Raw genomic sequence first — 15,078 nt, 5'->3', positions numbered from 1 at the left:
CCCATCATACGCGGCTCTCCATAAGGAAAGAGGACTCTTCTTCCCAAACATGGACCCTACCTTTTCCCCAAAAATGCTCTCTCTCCAGGCAGTGTCTGGAAGAATCTCTACCTTGCTTGGCTCCTTTCTCCATCCCACAGAGAGAGTCACGTTACAAGAGCAAACTAGGGATCCGTCCCTCCTTACCCATCTCCTGTGCTTCACTCTGGGGGCTCCACCTTAGAGCAGAAGCAATGGGAAAGATGGCAGGTTTGGCTCTGAGGAACGGGAGGCAGGGTGGGGGGGGGAGGTGCTACACAGAGTCACATGCCAGAGCACAGTGTGGAACTGAACAGGCCAAAGCCCCCAGCCACCCCCCCCAAAAGAGACGGCTATAGAACATATCTGCGTGATAGCACAGTGTGAGCACAATTAGTTGTTGTCAAAGCATTTTGCTGGCTGCGTTCGTCTCTTACGTGGGAGAATAAAACTGTCATAACGATGACAATTTTATTCAACATTGGTGCAATTACCAAGCCTAAAAATAGGGAGCGAAGGGGGTACTTTTCTCGAGGCTGAGCTGTTACCCCTGCTGCACGGCTGGGACAGAGACTCCCCCAACCCACCCCTGGGGAAGGGGAGAGGACAGGAAGAAAGCCGAGACTTGGTGAACAGTGCTCTGCGCTCTGAGGCACAGCTAGGTTTGTTCTCCCCTACCCCCACACCCGGGCATAATCTATCTGGCCCAGGAGGAGGAGCCGTGGGGGGAGGAGCAGTGTAGAGGAGAACCAGGGAATGAGATTTCCTGGGACAAGATGGCAGAGCCAGGCTCTCTGCTATGACCTCCCTGGACACAGTTGACTTACCACAGCCACGGGAGGCCGTACGCACCTCATGTGACAGTTGAGAAGCAGTCTTCATAAAGATGAAGCGCCACAAGGTTCTCCAGCCCCAGACTTTCTCATTGCAGCCAGGACCCACAGGTCATTTGCTGTGAGCCATGTGAGGCCCTCTGCTCAGCCTCTGCCCTGTCCACTCATTCCCTCTTTTGTTTTGTTTTTCCCTTTGCATCCCATCACCCCTGTTGCATGGCTGGGACAGAGACTCCCCCAACCCTGCATCGCTCTTTCGAGAACACAGAAACATCAAGGTCCCAGAAGCAAAAAGACTCAGGTTGTCAACTTGGCAAGTGTGACTTTGGCTTGGGGTCCTTAACCTCTGTAGGGTTTGTATCAAAGTGTTTAAATATTATTTAAAGGCAGCCACAGCTCCTGCTTCATAGGGTCACTGTGAGGATTGAATGAGATGTGCAGGGGTTGAGTGGCTGGCAGGAAGCTGAGGCATTGGGTAGAGTGTAGACAGCAGAGCACAGTTCCTTCTAGAGAGTACTCGCTGTTACCAGGCACGGCAGACATGAAGTCACACCATTTTTGTAGCACGCTGTCGCAGAGCCTGTCATTCTTCTCTCAACCTTGCCAAGGGAAATGTGACCTTGTAACTCTCCACCATGCAGGTCGCACGCAGTACAGCCACACAGGGCCCATAAGCCAGGCCGGTGCTGGCACATGCTATGTCCCTAAAGTACCCTGACCTATGCTTAGTAGATGGGTTCGAACTTGCTCAACAAAAACACTTCCTTTGGATTCCTGAGGCTCTGGGAACTTTAAGGCATTCCTTCTGCCTTGCTCCCTCCTTCCTTCCACGAGCTGCACAATGAAAGAACATTAGCCAAGCAAGCAAAATTCTGTGGGAAGAGGGCCATCTGCAGAGTTTTAAAGCCACGCCTCAGACCAGCTGTGCGTTATCTGCAAGCAGCTCTTCTCATTGACTGTGGCACCTGGCACACACCTGCGCTCTGCCAATAGCCCCCATCTTGCTTATTTTTTACCATCAGGGAAATGAGCTTCTCCTGGGGAGCCAAGGATCTGCTCGAACTCCCAGGAGATCACCGGACTTCTTTTCCAATCACAACATTTTTGAATATTTTTTCTTTCATAAAGGTAGGACCTGCCCAAGAGGCATCAGCAGTTCTTAAGGATTTCAAAGGACTAAGGGAAGGATCTCTCACACACACACACATCCCCCTTAAAGAAACCCATACCCCCAAGCACTTTCACTAAAGCTCTCCACTTTAAAATCTTTTCTCATAAAAGTCAAGGCTTTTTGGTGGGGACAGAAAGGGTATGTTCTCTTAAAGTCAGCCACCAGGTTCATAGCGGGTCTTGTAAACTCCTCCACTTTAAAACAGAAAACAGGAGGACTATGTAAAGGGTTCAGTGTGCTAAGGAAAGTGGTTTAGAAAATGCAAAGTCCTGCAGTCCGAGCTGGGACCATTTACTGCTAAGGGATGATGTTAAATTGATCACTCAGGAAGTTGGAACCTGATACAGACCTCCTTTGTAGGTTTGACTTTCCCAAGTCCACATTAACAATCTCTGATATTGGTGTCTCCTGTCAGAAGCTACTTTAAGCCTTTTTGGAAGAAGGTGAAGTGTAACAGACTCCTGGAAAAAGAAAAGATCATCCCCTTCCTTACCTTCCCCATGTCTGTTTTTCTTTTTCTTTTGCAACATGCAAGATGATGGTCGACTTAGTTTTGCACCTGACACCCAGACCCCATTGTTTGTTGATGTAACTAGCCATCCCTGGGAATGGTACCCAGCTAAGGCTGTGTAGCTTCAACAAGTCACCCAGCAGTAACAAGAGCTCCTGCCAAGGGAAAGCTTTCTTCCTGACTGGCTACAAAAGCTGTTGTTTATACAGCTGGCCCCTCGGGAAAAGCAGCGTTTTGTTTTTCTTCGTTCTTGCAAGTTTCTTTTTCTCCCTATTTTGTTTTCTGTAGAATTTTTGTTTTTTAAAAAACACTGTTTTTTTTGAAACTGATCTTCTACCTCCTAGTTTGCCAACCATATGGAGACAAATGCAGCCGGGGATGGGTTGAAATGAGATGAGGTGAGCCACTGAAGTTGCTGCTGCATCTTAAACATAGCACACAATGTGTTACACAAACACCATTCAAAAACCTGAGTCACAGAATTCAGATGGGAGCCAGTACATATATAAATAGCGTTTGTGTGTGTGTGTGTGTGTGCGCGTATGTGTGTGTGCATGTGCGTGTGTAATGGCAGAAAGCAAGATAGTTTGGGGAATCAAGTTAAAATCATTGTGCCCCATTTAAGCATCATAAAAGCTCACCCTTGTCAGTATTTACACTGGTCCTGCAACTCCCACCCAAAAGAGGAACAAAAGCCAAGTGGAAAATTCTAAATAAACGGATGTCCCCACATTGACTTGAACAGCACAAAGGCTGTGAAGCATCAATGGAAGTGATAATTGTGTTGTCTCACTTCCTGGCTGTCCATACCCACATACAGAGCAGCTCTCCGTTTCTGGGCTTTGTACTGTTTTGAGTTTTTTTTTAGGCTTTGGCTCATGCCAGCTAGCTGATTGGCATGTCATGACTCTGATGAATTTTTGGTACAGTGGCAGAATACATCTTGGGAGGGTGAAGAACTCACACCTGGGCCATGTTGCAAACATTTTTAGAAATCCATTTTCTCCCCCTCCCCAGTTCACACGGGACAGGACGTGCTGCCCACACCAAGCTCAGGAAGCCGTGGCTCAGGGTCCTGGACACAGAGCATAAAAGTGACGTGAGAGGTGGCTCAGGGCAGTCCACACAGCTTTCAGCCTTGCACTGAGCAAAGGGTGCAGCCACAGCTCTGGAAAACATATGACAAGAGTCTTGGGCAGTCCATGGTGACCTTGTGGGTCTCAGCCATCCCTGAAGATCTGGCCCTGAGCCATTCTGTCCCTGGATCGACACCTTCCAGCGTCTGGCGTCATGTCTGCCCTCCTGGTGAGCTCTCCATGTGAACTCGCATGGTTCTGCTGCTCAGTGGAGTGGATGGAAGAAGGCAGAACCACATCTCCAGAGATTGATTGTCTCATCAGCTACAAGCTGGCACCCCCCCATGCTCAGAAGGGCTCTGCAGCCCATGTGGGATGTGAAAGGCGAAGGCAGAAACACACACATGAGTAGCATGGCCCTGTCTGCTGTGTGACTCCTGTTCCTTCCATTTGGTCCCTGCCAGCTGGGTCTCTCCGTCATCCCCGTCTGGTGCTCCTCTAGCCACGGCCGCAGTAGTTCCCAGCCTTGGCCTCTCCATCAGCAGGGTCTGAATTAGGAGCTCACTAAGGTGTAGATCATGCTGGAATGCAAACAAGAGTAGGAAAACAGGCGTCAGCAGGAGTCTGTGGCTCTCAACGACCCCCTTCCAAGGATTCACCTCATTCCTGTCTCTGTGGTCTCCAACTCACCTAGGGAGGCCTTGCTACAGCCCACAATGTGTCTGTTAAGATGGCATCCCATGTCCCCCATGAAAGGTAGGTCGCCTCTGGATGCTTATGAGCAAACTCACTGGGAAGATCACTGTGGCATTGCATCACTTTTACTGCAATTATAGACCAGGTGCCTATGGGGTAAGATTTTTTCATACCATCTGCAGCCACATGCTTACAGAATGGCTGCATCCCTACCTTCTCTCTGCCCCCCACCCCTGTGATGCTACATGATGTGTCAGTTACAAGGGTCAGAACAAAGATCACTGTCAACTAGGGGCAAATGACATAAGTGAATCTTAACTGGGCACAGGGCTCCACATCTCCTGCTTTAGGGAATTAGTAGTGAGCAAGTCCGGGGACCTGCATTCCTGTGGCCTGATAAGGACTTCAGGCTAATTCTGCAAGGCTGACAGGTTGACCAGAACTACAATCTACTACTGTGTCTATTTAGAAGAAGAAATACATCTTTTGATATTAGAGACCCCCACCCCTGACTCTAAGAAGATGTCTAGGGAGCAAAACCAAATAAAAGAACCCGGACTATTTTCCTTCCGGCCCTGCACAACTGGGAAGCCAGTGAGCCCCTCTAAGACCTGGAGCCCACTTTCTAGAGCCAGACACAGCAGATGCACCCAGGCCCCACTGCCTATGTCTAGAGCTAAAGAGATGGATTTTCGCTGTACAGCTCATGACAGATCAACCACATTCTAACCCCAAAGCCAGTCCTCTGTCCATTGTGGATGGAGCCTAACTGTGGATAACTGTGGTGGTTTGAATATGCTTGGCCCAGGGAGTGGCACTCTTAGGAAGTGTGGCCTTATTGGGGAAGGTGTAGCCTTGTTGGAGAAAGTATGTCACTGTGGGGGTGGGAAAAGAGCGCTTTCCCCAGCTGCCTAAAGATGCCAGTCTTCTGTTTGCTTTTGGAACAAGATGTAGAACTCTCAGTTCCTCCTGCACCATGACTGCCTGGATGCTGCCATGCTCCCACCTTGATGATAATAGACTGAACCTCTGAATCTCTAAGCCAGCCCCAATTAAATGTTGTCCTCTATAAAAGTTGCCTTGGTCATGGTGTCTCTTCACAGTAATGGAAACTCTAACTTAGATGATAACTCTAACTCACTATAATTCTTTTATTCCACACTAACTGAACACCTACTATGTGCCAAGCACTCTTCTCAGTGCAGGGAGATAATGGTGAGTGTGTGGGCTAAGCCCTGACCAAACTGTGACAACAAACATCATGGATGCCTACTATGTGCTGTACAGGGCACTGCCAAGATGGAGTTGAGGGGAACAGATGAGTTCTCTGCAATCTAGAGAAGAGGTAACCCATAAAAGATGTAACAGATGAGAAGAAATAGATAATGAGAGACCAGTGTACCCCAAAGTAATGGACAACAGGATGGGGTGACTTGGCATCACTGAACAATGTGGGCCAGGGTCACCCTTGGAACCCTTCTAGGCAGGCCTGGTGGCACAGGCCTGTGATCCCAACTACTTCGTAGACAAGGCAGAAGGCTCAGGTTTGAGGGTGGCCCAGGCAATTCAGCAAGACTAGGTCTCAAAGTCAGAAGCAGAAAAGAGCCGAGGGCCTGTGACATGGTGGTAGATTGCTTGTCTAGCATGGGCTCTAGGTTTGCTCTCTGGGACAAGGAAAGAGGACTGAAGAGGGGACAGGAGGGGAGGAAAATAGGAAGAGTATAGAAAAGGGGTAGGAAAAGGGGGAACAAAAGAAAGGAGGATGGAAAGTGGAAGGAGAGAAAAAGAAAAGAAAAAGGATCCTTCTATTGAGAAGACAAACTGTCCACACCGGGCTCACTCACCGGGGTTACTATACATCCCTGTCACACATAACCCATAAACGTCACCTGCACCACAACGCATTCTGAGATGGCGACAGTGGTGAGAGCCACATGTGGTTAGCACAGTGCAGTAGAACTCATGAGTCTCCAGTGCTGCACACAGCTCAGAGGTCACTTGTAGGCAGCCGCTCGGACGATCAAATCCAAGACATGCTCGGTGGCAGCGATAGACGATTCTACTGCACATGCGCCCCTCCCGAGCAGGTGTACGCTAACCAATCATGTGCCAATCCTGAGCAGGTGCATGCTACCAAGCCCCTCCCAAGCAGGTGTATGCTAATGAGGCGATTGCCAGGGAACCAATCCAGGACCACGAGGGCTTGGGCATGGGTATATAAGGGGCGCTCTCCAGGCTGTCAGGCCATTCCACGCCACTCCACAGAAGCAAGAGCAACGGCTATTCCACGCCACTACGCGGCCACCACCCACTCCACGGAAGCAGGAAGAGCCGTGGCACCTAGAAGCAAGAAGCGCCATTCCACAGAGGCAAGAGGAACTGCGGCCCCTGGGAGGCGGGAGGAGGCGGTGACACCAAGAAGAGCCGTAACACCTAAAAGAGCCGTAACACTTAGGAACCTAGGAGAGCTGTAACACATGGGTACCTAAAAGAGCTGTTAACACAAAAGAAAACTCCTGAGTAAACCGTCGAGAGAAGAAGTCTCGGTGTTTGGTCGTTATTGCTGCCGTCCGGGCAGCAAGGCGCCGTACAGTCACTCCGCAGGCATGGACCTCCCTACCCTTAACAAAGCCCAGGCTAATAATGTTCTGCGCTCTCTGTCAGGTCTAGGTCTGGGTCTGGGTTTGGGAAAACAGAGATGGAAGAAGCAGGCTCCTGCAGGAGACACAAGAGGCGCACTGATGTTGTGTTCCGTGAAGCAGGCAGGCACACTGAGCTGGTGTGGAGGCCCAGGAGAGCTGTGTACAACCATGGTTTAAAGACGACTTTATGGGTGTGCTCTGAAACTAGAAGGCGGAAAGTTCAATGGATGGTGGGGAACTTGGTTATAGAATGACCACTCCCAGCTAAGGGCCCAGAGCCTCCAACATTGTCCATGCTAACCCTCTTACTCCATGGCTGGGCAGAGAGCAGTGTTGGGCTCGACAGCCCAAACTCAGAAGGAAGGGTCCTGTTTCAGTTTCCCAAACTAAGGTGGGTCCCAGAATAATGGACCAGGAGCCAGGGAAGGCCTAGCCATGTTCTACTGGTTCTAAAGAGAGGTGCTGCTGTCTGGAGACAGGCCACTCAGCCTATGGACTTCAGGAGGCCTGTGGCTTCCTGGCAAAAGTGAGGCTGAGTTCACTCCAGAGAGGAGACTCTGTGAGGGATATGGAGGCCAACCGTGTGAAGGAAAAAGTGGGATGAAGAGACAGGTACTACAAGGACTCTTTGAAGAGTCCAGAACCACCATACACGGCACCATTAGATCTAAGATGGCTCCCAGAACATCGAGGCCAGGGCAGTGACGGCTTCATCCGTCGATGTGGAAGTCCTGACAGGTGACAATGCTTCCCCCCACAAACTCCCACACGACCTCTCCTTCTGAGTTACCTCATCAGGCAGGGCTTTCGCTGGGGCCCAGTGATGGTATGGTGAGATACGATCGGCTAAGGATTTAGGGGTTTGTGATTGGCTCACACACCGTGTGTAAGCTTCTGAATGGGTGAATAAACTCAGATCTCCATCCTTGTGCTGGTCTCTGGAGTCTGATTCCCTGGATTCTTCATGAGACTCCATTGCTTCACACCCCCCGATCTCAGTCCCGTTCCCACGGCACTCGAAAACTCTCCAAGGAGTGGCCTCTGCCTTCAAAACAACCTTTCGCCACCCTCTGTAGCCTCCTGGGAGAGCACCCACCTTAAGGCTGCAAAAGCCTGAAGCCAAGAGAACTGGGGTGAACTGCTGGTCACCTCAGCTTCTTTGAGGGGGGGGGGTCCTACAGCTTCTCAGGTTTCTCAGGCTTCAAGTAGGAAGCATCCAGACCATTCATGAAGGATGAAACTCTGACGTTGGAATAACCCTTGACTTCATGAAGAAAGCACTGGAGCGGTTCTGTGATTCCCCCCCAACTCCTCCCAGTTGAGGAGGTGAACTATGAAGCTACATCTCCCTGACTGCTACATCTGCTGACCCTGGCAATCAAGGAGGGAATCTGGACCAAGCCAACCTTCCAGAATGCCAGTTTCGCCTCAGACACATACACCAGTATCGTCTGGTGCTCATGGAAAGTCTAGGGTTCTGGACAGTAGATCTATTCCTGCTGAAGGGTAGGGGAGCCATGACCCAGCTGCACTGTAATCAGCCACCTGTCTCTAGCCCCTGGCCCTTGTTTTCATAGACTTGTCTAGGGGTTCTGTATGCAGTTTGAAGTTCAGTTTTTTGAGTTATACCTGGTGCGACCATTAGCTGTAACCTTGGGGAATGCTTCGACCTTCGCAGATTCAATTTCAATATGTGGGCAAGGGCAGAATTTATCTCACAAATCCTGCAATGCATATGGAGTTTGTTTTTGAATGTCCAGCAATGTAGCCACTTCCCAGCCTGAACCCAGGGATGGCTGAAAAGGTAGCACCCCCAACCTTCCTTCCCTTGCCTCTGCAGAGAGAGCACTCGGGTGTCTGAGGACAGGCGCGACCCTGCAAAGATGGGGACAGGAGAGCAAGGTGACCAGGAAAAGGCCCCAGACGTGAGCACAAAAGGGATCAGAAGCCATTTCCAGAACAAGAACAAGTAGCTCCAGAGTGCAGACCACAGGATGACAGCTCCCAGCGCTCTGCTGAGTAAGGTGATGAGGTGAAGAAAAGGGACCCGGAAGCGAAACTGCAAAGTCGGCAGGACTTGCTCAATTAGGCCGATGTTATGAAACATGGAAGAATTGCAGTATAAGCACTTAATGACCCAATGTGCCTCTCTGTGGGGGTATGACTGCCGCTGTGGAGGGGATAAAGGCAGCTAATATGGTACCCAAGAATCTTCACGAACAGGCTGAGGGCAAGGGGTAATGATCCTGGGCCTCTCTGTTCACTGGTACCCTGAGGAGAGGAGCTGCTGAGTTCTGAAGGGCTGGAAGCCCTGCTAGTTAGAAGCCTGTGACGATCCCTCGGCTGCCTCCTAAGAGATGTTATTAGATGTTTCCTGAGTTGCAAAGGAGGTGCACGGAGGCATCTTTCTTTCCCAGAAACCCTTGCTCCAGAGTCAGGGTCAGACAGCTGGGATCAGATTCAATTAGCCATGTTCTGTCACGGGCCACCTCCTGAGAAGCTACTTCTCCGAGGCTGGCCTCCAGTATCCTTCTGCTTGCCCCTGAAGTCAAAGCCAGAAGGAGAGGGAGAGGGGGCGGGGGTTGGGGGTGGACTCACCAGTACAGGTAGTAGAAGAAGGAGAGGAGGTAGAAGGCTAGCTTACACCAGGCCTCCTTCTGGCAGTAGCTCAAGGTGTCAGCGTTCATGACGACTGGTGGGTCATAGGCTAGCTCTGAGCTATCTGCAGGACAGTGGAAATACCTGCAGGGAAGAGGACGTGAGAGCATTGTTTCCAAGGCTTAGGGTTCCCCATGTTGTCAGGCCGAGGTTCCCTGGCTTAAGATCGGTGCCTCCTGCCAAACTCAGATTCTAACCACTGCTAGAGTACAACTCGGCCACAACCTTTCAGCAGATGTTTACGACTTCCGGCAGATCCATGGTATCGTATAAAGGTGCTCTGGCTGAAGAAAACATGTCCCCCAGGATTATGGTTGGAATGTGTACTCTCCCCTATAGGCCTGTGTGTGGGCGCACAAGGTGCCAACCTAGTAGCCCTGTCTGGGGAGGACTCACTGGAGGAAGTGGGGGGCAGTTATACGGAAGCCCCACTTCCTGTCCCAGTTCTCTTCTTCCATCTACCAAGATGTAATAATGCTGTGAGTTCCTGCTGCCGTAGGCAGAGCCCCAGCCACCAGGCCTTCCTTCTCCACCGTGGTGGGATGTGCTCCCTTCAACTATGAGTCCAAATAATTCCTTCCTGCTTGAGGTTGATCCTTGGTAGCCTGGCATCTCCTGGCAGACATATGTAGGCATATGTGGAGGAGTTGTATGACCACCTTCTCCATGTCTATATTCTGAACACTAAGTGCTCATGACCCAGACTTTCATTTAAACTCCAGAATACCATAGAGAGGCATTTTAGAGTCATTTTTAGGGACATAGGTTATTGTTGTTTGTTTCTGTTTGTTTGTTGGATGGAGGGGCCCAGAAGAACAAACGAAACATTGGCCATCTCTGGGGAAGCTGGAAAAGAGAATTGTGAGAGATGAGTCCTCATTAACATCTCCAGCCACATCAACTCCATAAATGCTGTCCAAGGCGGGGGGTTGGGGGTGGCTTACGTGACAACTGGGGCCCTTGCAAGTGTCTGCAGCTCTTAGTTCATGTCCACCAACATCTGTAGGACACCGCTTCCCCTGGGAGCCCAGAAGCCCACTGCAGCTGGCCCAGTGTTGTGTTCCTTGGTCACTGTGGGGAAGGCTTCTAGGAGGCAGGAGTACATGTTGCAGCTCCTGTCAGGCCTAGAGCGGTAGCAGTTCCCCACCCTGAAGAAGCAGCAGGCACAGGCCTGACCTGAAGACTGCCGCGATGGCACATGCTCACAGAGCCAGCATCTCTGCCACCTCTTCCTTCCCCTTCAGAGAGTTGCGCTGGCATGATCTGTCACCAACACTATGCTAAGAGGACATCAGAAGCCAGATTCGATGACAGCTGCCAGCTCATAGCCCTTGGGCCATTCACCTCTCCTCTTCTCCAGAGCAGATTTCAAAACCTATCTGCTGTCACCGGGCTTTGTTCCCAGGTGACCTCATTAAGTGGAGGCAGAGGAACTGGGTGGCTGAATGGCTTGGCAGAAAGGACCACGTCTGACTCTTTTTGCTTGCCGCTCACCAGACCGTCCTTCCTTGGGTCAGTCATCAACTCACCCCTGGGCTCAGCTATAAAGTGGAGATAAAAATTACCCACCTCAAATGACAATTGGGAGCTGGTGTATGTTGATGTGTGCAAATGACCTCTCTGCACAGCCACTAGAAAAGGGGGACCAGGTCAGCTTCACTGAAGCAAACTGAGCGTGAGGGTAGAGGGGACCATGGTACTACCCCGACACGGAGGCAGGCAAGCCAGAGGCATCTGATCAGTTTGTGAAGCACTAACACCTGGAACTCTTGTTCTACTACTGGGTACGGTGGTGGGAGGCTATAATTTCAGTGCTGGAAATGCTGAGACCTGCGGCTCCCTGGGATTCACAGGCCAGCTGGCCGAGCCTACCTAAGTAAGTTCCAGGCCAAGGAGGGACTTTGCTCCCTCCCTCCAAAAGGTAGATGGCACCTGAGGAAGTACACTGGAAACTGCTGTCTAAACTCTACACACATGCACGCCTGTGCACACACATGTAGATGTAAACATACAGGGGGCGGAGGCAGACAGAGGAAAGGAAAAGGGACAGAAGGGGGTTGGGTCCCAGGACTGTAGGTATTCAAGGACTTCTCTGTCTATACTCTGTCTTTTGTGTTCTGATAACTTCCTAAGAGTAAGTAGGCTAGGCCATCAGAGATTCAAGAACCAAGACAATGAGTCTCTCTTTATAGGCATGGAGACCATAGCTGTTCTCCACCTACACACACACACACACACACACACACACACACACACACACACGCATCCCAGGTATGAGGACCATGCTGTCTCTCCATTTCCTCCCTTGGGACAGTGAAGCTCTGAGATTAGAGGACAAATCCAACTTCACAAAGCCAGTTGCCTTTTCTTTAATTCTGTGGGGCCAGAGAGAAACCCCAAGGCTGTGCATGTGCAGTTAAGTGCATGTCTCCCCAGCCACTGATCACAGTTTGATAGACAGATGATAGACGACAGACCATGACTTAAAGATCCTCGGGAGAGATTTCATCTTAGGGAGGAGGTGCAGCCCATGTGAGGTGGAGAGGACGCAGACGGGTTCTCACAGGTGAGCTGTCTAGCCCAGAGGTTCCCTCCCCTCACCTATATGCAGTCATTAGTCAAACCTGTTCTGTCTTTACTTCCAGTCCTGTTCTCTCACAGAGCCAACCTTCACGAGGCAGGACGGCTCCCCACTGTCTCATGACCTTTCTTTCTTCACCTGGAGTCCTGTCCTGTTCCTAACTAGATTTTGTCTTCGAAACATCTCCTTCTGGCCTGGTCTTCACGCCTCTTCCAAGATCACCTTCTAAAGCTCAGATGAAGTCATGCTAGTTTCCTCCACCAGAACCCCTCGTGGTTTTCCAGTCCACACGGGTTCCGGGCTCTTTATCAGCACTCGGTATGAGATTCTCAGCTGCTCATCTACTGCAACCCCTCCAGGAGGCCCCCATCCGACGATGCAGAAAGATGAATACTGTCCCCTAAACATGCCAAGTGCTCTCTCACTTCTTTCCACGTGCTTTTCTGGACTTTTCCACACTCTAAGGATTAATGTGTCTCTTTCTCTACATTCCTACACACAATTCTCATATATCTGATAAGAATATACTTCCTTCTGCTGCAAAGATGTTCCTAGGATAAAGATTCACACATATTTTCATCTAGGAAGTAGCCTCAACGCCCAGCAAGTAGTGTGTGCTCCCCATGTTTGTTAGTGAAATTGGCAGTGATGGGCCAGCTGGCTTGGGCGTCCAGAGCTCTGGAATTAAAGGGTTTGAGGAGGGTAATTGATCCACACAATTACCATCCTCACTTCTCTGGTATTTCTCACTTCTTCTCCATATCCATCCTACAGAAATCCCACTCAAGTGAGCCAAAGCACAGTCTTACATGAAAAATGGATGGCATCCTAACTTCCCAGAAAACCTAGTGCAACTGGTGGGTGTGTTTTAAAAAACTGAGACAATTTATACATCATATTGTTTGCCTTTTTAAAGTACACAAACAATTCAGTGAGGGTTAGCATGTTTGTAGAGTTGCACATCTATTGCTACTGTCTAAGTTGAAGGCATATTTATTACCCTTACACAGGGAGAGAGGGAAAGAGGGATGGAGGGAGAGAGAGAGAGAATGAGAGAAGGGGGGATCCTATACCTACTGGCAGTTGTTTCCTATTTCCCCTCCTCCTTTGGAAACTACCTGTTTATTTTTTGTCTCTATAGATTTGACTACTCTAGAAATTTCATGTCAATAGAATCATATAATGTATTGCTATTAGGTGTGATATCTTTAACTCATATTTTATTTGAGGCTCATCCACACTGTAGTACATTTAAGTACTTTCTGCCTTCTTAATTTCCACAGAGATGTTCTGTTGTATGGATCCGCACACTTTCTTTATGGATCCACCACACTTTCTTTATGGACGCATCAGCTAACAGTCATCGATACCGTTTTCATGTTTTGGCTCCAGTGAATAACATTGTAGCTGCATTTCACCCTCTCCTGCAGGACTGGGGTTCGGGAACAAAGCCAAGAGGGATTTACTTCCAGCTCTGGAGAGTCAGTTTGTTCTAAGTATCTTTGCTTATCAACTTGACACAATCTATCGTCATCTCACAGGAGAGTCTTGACTGAGGAACTGCCTAGATTGTATCGACCTTTGGGCATGTCTACAAGGGATCATCCTGGCTATTGATTGGTGTAGGAGGGCCCAGCCCACTGTAGGTAGATGGTACCATTCCCTAATTAGGTATTCCCGAGTTATATAAGAAAGTCACGTAAACATGAGTCTGCCTGGGAGCCAGAAAGAAAGAGTTTTCTATTGTTTCTGCCTTCAAGCACCTGCTTGAGTTCCTGCCCCTCAATAATGAGCTATAACCTGGATTAAATAAGTCTACTTGCTTTTGGTCAGAGTTCTTAATCAACACAATTGCATCTAGAACATAAAAGGGCATAAAAGAAGGCACCTGGTGGCTGGTCTATGTGGGCACACTGTCCTTGGGTGCAGAAGTGAAGGTGAATGGACCAGTCCCAGACAGACCTACCTCCAGAAGTGATAGAAAAGCAGAGGAACATTGAGCCCCAGGGTGAGCCACTCCTGAGCACACAGGAACATGATGCAGAAGAGGCTGTGGATAGAGTACTCTGGCAGCACCAGCTGGAGAGGAAGCAGAGACACACGGGCCTGGTTAGAGGGAGGAAGTGTTCCACCCACTCACTGTCCCCCCATGCAAACGTGCTCCCTGCAGCACAGTCACTTCCCTGGGACTGACCACTTTGGGAAGAGCCCCATGTTTTAGATTCAATCCCAAGTAGACACAGGCCCTCTGTACTTGCCTAGGGAAAGGGGGGGAGGTTGCCCAGCATTGGGGCTGTCTGAAGAAGATAGTAGTGTCCCATATCACCTTCCATCTGTTTGTGCTATGTCGCTGGCTCCTCTGTGCCCTCCGCTAGCTAATTAGGAGTGTTTGTTCCTAATACAGGAAGGTCAGGAGAACAGAAAGGCAGATCAAGAAGCGCACAAGAGAAAAGCCAGGTAGCAATTGTGAAAACAGGCGGCCTCTTTGAGAAGGGAGAAGGTGAGCTCAGACTCTCAGAAGGGAGATCCAGGGGGACAGATGGAAGAAGACAGACACCCCTCCTGGGTAGGCACATGTAGTATAAATGAAAACTGAAAACTAAAGATGACTAGAGGGTAGACAATCAACCCCTTCCAGTAATGAAAGCTGTAAGTACGGAAACACACTTGGGTAGGCAGAACACACACATACACACACATGTGTGTGCACCTAGCCTGTGCATCTCACTTAGACCATTGTGACTGCTGTGGTCCAACAAACTGTGTCTTTCAGGGGCCATTCTAAAGGAACTGCGGCTCATCCTCCCTGCTTCTCTAAGCCCCATACCTGACTCCTTTTATAAACTTACATAAAAAAGAAATACTTAAGTTTTTTTTTTTTTTGGTTTTTCG

General features: G+C 49.7%; 1 protein-coding gene across 1 annotated transcript in view; it reads right to left on the bottom strand.

Moving 5' to 3' along the window:
* Positions 1-2,940: 2,940 nt before the first annotated feature.
* Positions 2,941-15,078, bottom strand: part of Cnih3 (cornichon family AMPA receptor auxiliary protein 3) — a 115,022-nt gene continuing 102,884 nt past the window's right edge. Inside the window, exons 4-6 of the mRNA XM_031336874.1 lie at positions 14,153-14,265; positions 9,546-9,689; positions 2,941-4,190 (exon numbers count right to left, since the gene is read on the bottom strand). Coding sequence (XP_031192734.1) covers positions 4,163-4,190; positions 9,546-9,689; positions 14,153-14,265 — 285 coding nt within the window. The 3' untranslated portion in view covers positions 2,941-4,162. The remainder of the gene's footprint in view (positions 4,191-9,545; positions 9,690-14,152; positions 14,266-15,078) is intronic.

This window comes from Mastomys coucha, unplaced genomic scaffold, assembly GCF_008632895.1.
Source record: "Mastomys coucha isolate ucsf_1 unplaced genomic scaffold, UCSF_Mcou_1 pScaffold1, whole genome shotgun sequence".
Lineage (NCBI taxonomy): Eukaryota > Metazoa > Chordata > Mammalia > Rodentia > Muridae > Mastomys > Mastomys coucha.
The sequence above is the reverse complement of the archived record's forward strand: the minus strand, read 5'-3'. Positions and strand labels throughout refer to the sequence as shown.